The following is a 7,828-nucleotide window of genomic DNA, read 5'->3' on the forward strand; positions in this document are numbered from 1 at the left end:
GTAATATTAAACGATACAAGTGTAAAGAACGTATTGGGATTTGAAATGTTAATGTTACTAAGGGCCGGTATTTCAGTTGTAAGTGTTAGATGACGTGTAACAATTATCGCACGCCACTTAGAAGACCCAACCAAGTTTTTATAATAACATAAATAGTTTAACGAAATTAGGTGTTAACTTTTAACCACTTGTATACGTTATGATTGATTTATATTGTGAACATTTTTTATACTTTATATTGTAAACATTTTGTAACCTTATATAGCGACATTTTATATATACCCCTTTGTTTATTGTTTAATTCTATTGTAAGATTTTTTACTTGTATACCTTTTTTATTTTTAAGGGGGGAATGATGTAGCGACGACAAGCCAATTTACGAGTTACCGAAATATTTCAAGTGTAGTACCTACTAAGAAAGTTCCCACCATAGGTTCACACGGTAACTCGTATATAAACAGTTCGTGCGCTATGCATGAACAGTTAAGGGCTTGTCGGGACGCGGGTTGGTCGCATTAGGTCGAATATTAATTACATACCGAATAAATATATGTAGTTAACGAAATATAACCTGTGCGTAGTTATTCATCTTTTATTACACCCGCACATAACAAGCCCCTACAATATAATATATTTAAACCGTGAGTATATAGGGGCTGCGCCCGCTAGCAGGTCCGCCGCGGAGCACCACACACCGAGTTCAATAGACTATAGCAGAGTATAGTAACTATGGTCTACAGATTTGACATACTCTGTATATTAGGTATGTCATGTTTAGGTTAGGTTGTTAGGTTCGTCAATAAAACTTCAAGTTATATGTTTTAAAATTTAATTTACGTATATAATAACTATTATTTTGTATTATAATTAATGTTTTTATTGAAATAAAACGCCACAAAAGTGCAGTATAATATATTTAAACAGTGAGTATATCAGGGGCTGCGCCCGCCAGCAGGTCCGCCGCGGAGGCCGCAGCGGAGCACCACGCACCGAGGCGGCGCGCTAGGGCTCCGCAACCGCCTCGACCGAGGGCTCGTGCGCGAACCCATGACACCATCACTGTTTCGTTCACCTGTACAAATTTCAATACATAATATAAAACAAAGTCACAGCCGTCCGTCTACAGAGACGCTTAAATCTTTAAAACTATACAACTGATTTTTATGCATTGAGGTATTACTAGTACGTAGTACATGGTAACTCAATGTTTTTATGCGGTTTTTTAAATAGTGATCGAGAAAGGTTATGGAACGAAGTTCCTTATCTCGCGTTGTGAAAGGGGGCTAGACGGAAAAAAATCTTACGAAAAGTTGTCACGACAGTTTTTCTAACATTTACGACCCTTTTTAAACCTTCGTAATTTTTTATATTTTATTAATATAGTAAATAGTTGTCGTGATGAAAATTCTTGACAAGAACGTTCAATAGTAACACAATACGTGTACCATTTTAGAAACATGATTCCATGATATTTTTTGTATATATAAGGTTTTAAACAATGTGGGCGAAGCTGCAGGCAGAAAGCTAGTAATTTATAAAGCACTATATTTTCTGTCGCATATTCAAAGAAAAACATGCGTAGCTCCCGTTCGTCCTAAAACCTATCCTATGTGTAAATCAAGTTAACCTCTATGAGTGTGCCAAATTTCATGAAAATCAGTTCAGCAGTTTTTTGTGTGAAGGAATAATAAACAAACATACAAATTTAAAATGTTAGTAGGATTTGAATGCTATAAAAATAAATATAAACAACAAACATACCTGATCAATGTGTCCCCTGATTAATTTCTCAGCGAGTGCCTTCATCACCAGTAGTTCCACTTCATCATGAGGGACCCTCGCCTCTCGAGCTATCTCCGCAAAGGTCAGCTTGCGTTGTGACGATGTGCGGTTGAATGCCATCTGTATTATAATATTTAATGTGATTATAACAGTGATTTTTAAATGCTATTATTTGTTAATACAGCAACTTCTTCCATGTTAGGTGATAATATACGTCTTTTATGGTGAAAATGTATTTAGACAGTGAGAACATAAAAAAAGGTAATTTAAGGGTAAAAATTATTTCAAATATTATTTACAAACCTAAATGAGAATTATATAATCATTAATACTTTTCGTTTTTAAATAGAATATTTGTCTGTAGAAAACAAATATAACTATCTATATTTGTTTTATTTCAATATTGTATTTAATTTAAATTGAGACAGTATTTGCATGCTTTAGACTAAGCAAAACATGATGAACAATCAAAATATTTTGACATCTCTCTGTACCATGTTTTAAGCAAATAAATATTATTTTATTTACACTTTTATATTAAAAATCATATCTCAAAAAAATTGAGGGTAGTATTGAAACATACCTCCATAAGACACAAAATGGCTATCTTCTGTCTCAACTGACGATCAGCGCGGTGTAACTCTTGGTGGGGGGATTGCGCTCTGAAATAAATATATAATTATTTTTATAGATATTCAAATATAAATAGTCTGAAGCAAAACGGATTAAAAGTTAAGTTACAGTTAAGTTAAGTTACATGACTGCTGAAGAGCCTAGTTGCGGCTTTGGGTGGTTTCGTTCGCCGGTGAAATAAGAAGGCTTATGTGGTAGTTAATGGTAGTTTAATGTGCTCGACAATTTATATATAAAGCATACTAGCGGTCCGCCCCGGCTTCGCCCGCGTTTTCAAAGAAAAACCCGTTCCCGTAGGATTTCCGGGATAAAACCTATCCTATGTCCTTTCTCGGGTATCAAAATATCTCTATACCAAATTTCATGCCAATTGGTTCAGTAGTTAAGGCGTGATTGAGTAACAGACAGACAGACAGACAGAGTTACTTTCGCATTTATAATATTATAAGTATGGATTACAAATGTGCGGAATCAGGGCGGGGGGGGGGGATCGGCCGATGAATTCACTTGAGTCTGTGTGTGTGTGTGTGTGTATAATAATATCACACACAAGGCGTCAACAACTGCTGCTCGAATTATTTTTTGACGACCTCTTCATCAATAATATTATATGTTAAAAGGTCAAAGTTGCTAATTAGCCACATTGCAACATGCCACTCCCCGAACGATATTTACTTATCGCTATTTTGTACTTATAATATCATTCTAGGCGATAATGTATCTACTTGTAATCTATTTTGAATCTTAGTGCATTGTTATTAATTGTTATAAATCTATACTTACAAAATTATAAAGCTGAAGTTTGTTTGTTTGTTTGAACGCGCTAATCTCAGGAACTACAGCTGGTCCGATTTGAAAAATTATTTCAGTGTTAGATAGCACATTTATCGAGGAAGGCTATATATCATTACGCTAAGACCAGCAGGAGCGGAGCTCTGCAGGTAAAACCGCAGCTAGTTATCTATATAAGTATTTATTTAAAATTATATATGTATGTTTATCAGCCATCTGGATTCCATAACACAAGCGAAAGTTTAGTATGGGATCAGATTGTGCCGTGTGTGAAAATTGTCCTGAATATTTATTTATTTACTAGTGGTCCGCCCCGGCTTCGCCCGTGGTACCTACATGTTTAAACTATCCTATCTCTTAAGTTGGATCGAACTGCACATGGTGTGCGAATTTTATTATAATCGGTTAAGTGGTTTAGGAGTCCATTGAGTACAAACATTGTGACACGAGATTTATATATATTAAGATTTATATATACATACCTAATCTTCTCAAAAGCGACAACATCACCAGCGGCCACCGCTTTCACTAATTCACACGCCCACGCGTCTGGAGTGCCCTCAAGCGATTCCAGAATTGGATGCGCTAACTGGAATAGAGAAATAGAGATTAAATTTGTGTGTGTGTTGCAATAGCATATAGACAGAGACATACATACACATTACATAATTTTATGTAATATAAATACAAGTGTTATTTTGTATGTGTCTAATGCATGCGTGTCTTACAAGTTTGTCTGTACACACATTGACTCATATAACAAATATATGTAATACTTAATTTATTCATTGAATTTGCGCCAAGTCGCGTTCTAGCATACATTCCTTACCAATCAGGGTTGCCTGGAAGAGATTGCTTTTAAGCAATAAGGCCGCCTTTTAGTACGTATGTGCCGTGTGTTTTCATTGTATCTTAATTGTAATATATTATTCTATATATTATAATATAGTATAGCTTATTTATGTTTGGTATATTATGTACAATAAAGAATAAATAAATAAATAAATAAATAAATAAATATGAGTCGTTGTGTCAGTTTTGTACATGTTTGCCTGCATATATTTGTCAAGTATGCGCGTGTGTGTGTATCATACACGTTTGTTTATACATGTGCGTGCGAGGCTTGTTTGTACACATTTATGACACACTAGCTTTCCGCCCCCGGCTTCGCCCGCGCAGTCAAAGAAAAACCCGCATAGTTCCCGTGGGATTTTCGGGATAAAACGTATCCTATGTCCCGGAGTAAAAGGTAGCCTATGTCCTTTCTCGGGTATCAAAATATTTCCATACCAAATTTCATGCAAATTGGTCGAGTAGTTTAGGCGTGATTGAGTAACAGACAGTCAGACAGAGTTACTTTCGCATAAATTATAATATTGCGCGTGCTACGAGCCAATAATAATTGGCAAGAGACCGCTCAGGACCGGGGAAGATGGAGAGTTCTCGTCTCAAAGGCCAAGACCCACTTTGGGGTTTCAGCGCCAGAGGAGTAAGTAAGTATTTAAGTATGGATTAATTTTGTGTGTGTAACTCACCAGCTCGCCCAAATCATAAACATCGGGCGCTAACACAGCGGCCAACGCCAGCGGTAGTGCGGCCGCTCGTCGCTCAGCGGGCGGCAAGTCGGCGCCGCCGTTAGCGCAGCCCACGTGGCGTAGCGCTGCGCGGTAGTAGCGGCCCATTGGTCCGCGGACACTACGAATTATAATAATAAATATTATAGGACACTAGGTTTCCGCCCGCGGCTTCGCCCGCGCAGTTAAAGAAAAACCCGCATAGTTCCCGTTCCCGTGGGATTTCCAGGATTGCGTCATTTACCCGGGATAAAAAGTAGCCTATGTCCTTTCTCGAGTATCAAAATATCTCCATGCCAAATTTCATGAAAATTGGTTCAGTAGTTTAGACGTGATTGAGTAACAGACAGACAGACAGAGTTACTTTCGCATTTATAATATTAGTATGGATTCCGCCTGCCTTTTCAAAGAAAAACAGTTCCCGTTCCCGTGGGATTTTCGGGATAAAACCTATCCTGTGTGTTAATCCAAGTTACAATCTATATGTGTGCTAAATTTAATTATAATCGGTTCAGTAGTATCTGCGTGAAAGAGTAACAAAACATACACACCTACACATACATCAATCCTCACATACTTTCGCACTGCTATTGGAGCGATTTTTATCTACCTTAATGTTTTTACTTATAATATCATAGTATGTGTTATGCAAATACTTGTTGATTTAAAATTATATATAACAACTAGCTGTTCCCCGCGGTTTCACCCGCATTGCTCCGCTCCTGTTAGTCTTAGCGTGATGATATATACCTTCCTCGATAAATGGGCTATCTAACACCGAAAGAATTTTTCAAATCGGACCAGTAGTTCCCGAGATTAGCGCGTTCAAACAAACAAAGAAACTCTTCAGCTTTATAATATTAGTATAGATAACTAGCATAATTAGCATAAGTAGCATAATTAGTAGTCTAAAATTTACACAATAAGATTTTCTAGCAATAAAACAGTAACATTTTAAGCATTTCGTTTTTAAAGAAAACTCACCGATAATATTCAGAAGCCAGTTTATAGAAGCGTCCGTGCACAGGTGTGACTCCATCAGCGTCTTCCAAACTACCCTCCAGTTGTTCAATAATTTTCTCTGTTGAATCCAAATCGTTGAGGTGTTCAAGATAGATTTGACCTTGGAGTACCTGAAAATTAATAAATACATGAAGATTAAGTTATTAAACGAGTACAGTAGGTATATCATCCATCATCTATATATCCCCGTGGCTTCGCTCCTGTTGGTCGTAGCGTGATGATATATAGCCTATAACCTTCCTCGATAAATGAGCTTACTAACACCGAAAAAATTTTTTAAATCGGACCAGTAGTTCCCGAGATTAGCGCGTTCAAACAAACAAACAAACTCTTCAGCTTTATAATATTAGTAAAGATATCAAAATGAAACCCGTTTCGTGTTGTCTCGGCATCACTTGTGAACGGCTGAACAGATTTCGATAATTCTTTTTATTATATTCCTTGAAGTACCAGGATGGTTCTTATGTAGAGAAAACGTAAATATGTACCACGGGCGACGCCGGGGCCGACCTCTAGTTAACCCATTGACCACCGAGCGCCCCGATCGGGGCGCGACACAAAAGATTATCTATTGTGTCTGTGATTCCGGGGACTGATGGATTAATTAAAAAATAAACAATGTTTATTCAAGCAATTGAGGTTTGAATAAGTTTTGCTTAGTTTAGAACCATAGAGCATTTTGGGATTGATCAAGTATGATAAAATTCATATATTTTTTCATGAATCATACACAGTCAATAAATTATAATCATAAGCATGTATATTTAAAAAAAAGCAATGTACTTTCTCTTACTAGATGTTAACAACAATTAGAAAATTATAACAAACTAGCGGTCCGCCCCGGCTTCGCCCGTGGTACATATTTCGCAATAAAAGGTAGCCTATGTTCCTTCTCAGGGTCTAAAGATTGTTTGTGCCAAATTTCATCAAATTCGGTCCAATAGTTTATGTGTGAAAACCATACATACATACATACAAACCTTTCCTCTTTATAATATTAGTATAGAAGTATAAGATATACATTATTACTTTTTTATAGTTTATACTCACTTTACACAAAGCCAAAGCTTCATCGTTCATTTTAACTTTCGCCTCAACTTTTTCCAAGAAGGCAATAGCCTCTTTCTTGTCTGTATATTGTTTGACCACATGAACGATAATTTCAACCAACGATAGAGGATTTATTCTGAAATTTATAAATTAAAATTAAGAATATGTTAAACTATATGTAACTAGCAACCATAGCTTCAAACAGATGCAATTATGCATGTTTTATACAAATAAATCTTCCTCTTGAATCACTCTATCTATTAAAATATCTTGAATGAACATTTGTTGCGTCGGTTTAAAGATTTAAGCATACATAGGGACGTTTACGATATGCTTCATACAATGTAGTGTGTAGTGATCTGTGATTCTGCAATTTGTTTGGTGTCACTAAAAATTTTTGATTTAGCTCGAAAATGAAAGTTTTATATAAATAGATGTAAAATTTCAGTTTTTATCAGTCTTTCCATAAGATTTCCTTTGTAATGTTAATTAAATATGCAAGTCACTTCAATGTAACAAAGGGAAATTAAGAATATGCTACTATATAGTTTTTCGTAAATAAATAGATAAATATCTGTTTTAAGAAGGAGGTAAAGGTGGCTAAGGATTGATTGCGTAAAATCGTCTTACTTGTTTTCAAATGTAGTGATAAAGTTGCTGTATAGTTGGATAAGATTGTCGCCGCTTTGCAAGGATGGATGGAGGACAAGATCCTGTAATTTTAGTGTAAGCTGATGCCATAATCTGAAAACAAAAGAGTTTATATGAAATTGAAGTAATTTGAACGTGTTGTTCAAGTGGATTATGAAAAACTTACTTTTTATTATAAAGCTCCTCTAGTTTAGCCCAGTCTGCGGCTAAATCTGGCTCTGCAGCCTGTTTTTTAGATAAATAATCATTAACATCAATAACTGCAAACTTTACCGAAGCCATGTTTCAAAATTGTTTCGCGTAATTGTGTGAAGTTAGCTACA

General features: G+C 35.9%; 1 protein-coding gene across 1 annotated transcript; it reads right to left on the bottom strand.

The window, feature by feature from the left end:
- Positions 1 to 819: 819 nt before the first annotated feature.
- On the bottom strand, positions 820 to 7,828 carry Rpn9 (regulatory particle non-ATPase 9). The gene is made up of 9 exons (XM_089713457.1): positions 7,672 to 7,828; positions 7,485 to 7,598; positions 6,855 to 6,990; positions 5,766 to 5,914; positions 4,743 to 4,902; positions 3,690 to 3,796; positions 2,366 to 2,444; positions 1,762 to 1,902; positions 820 to 1,072 (listed from the first exon to the last, which is right to left on the bottom strand). Exons 1-9 carry the CDS (start codon positions 7,785 to 7,787, stop codon positions 917 to 919), a joined length of 1,158 nt encoding a protein of 385 aa, XP_089569583.1. The 5' UTR covers positions 7,788 to 7,828; the 3' UTR covers positions 820 to 916.

This window comes from Colias philodice, chromosome 30 (assembly GCF_061535455.1).
Source record: "Colias philodice isolate Cphi_HAF_F1 chromosome 30, ilColPhil1 Martin Lab GWU primary, whole genome shotgun sequence".
Lineage (NCBI taxonomy): Eukaryota > Metazoa > Arthropoda > Insecta > Lepidoptera > Pieridae > Colias > Colias philodice.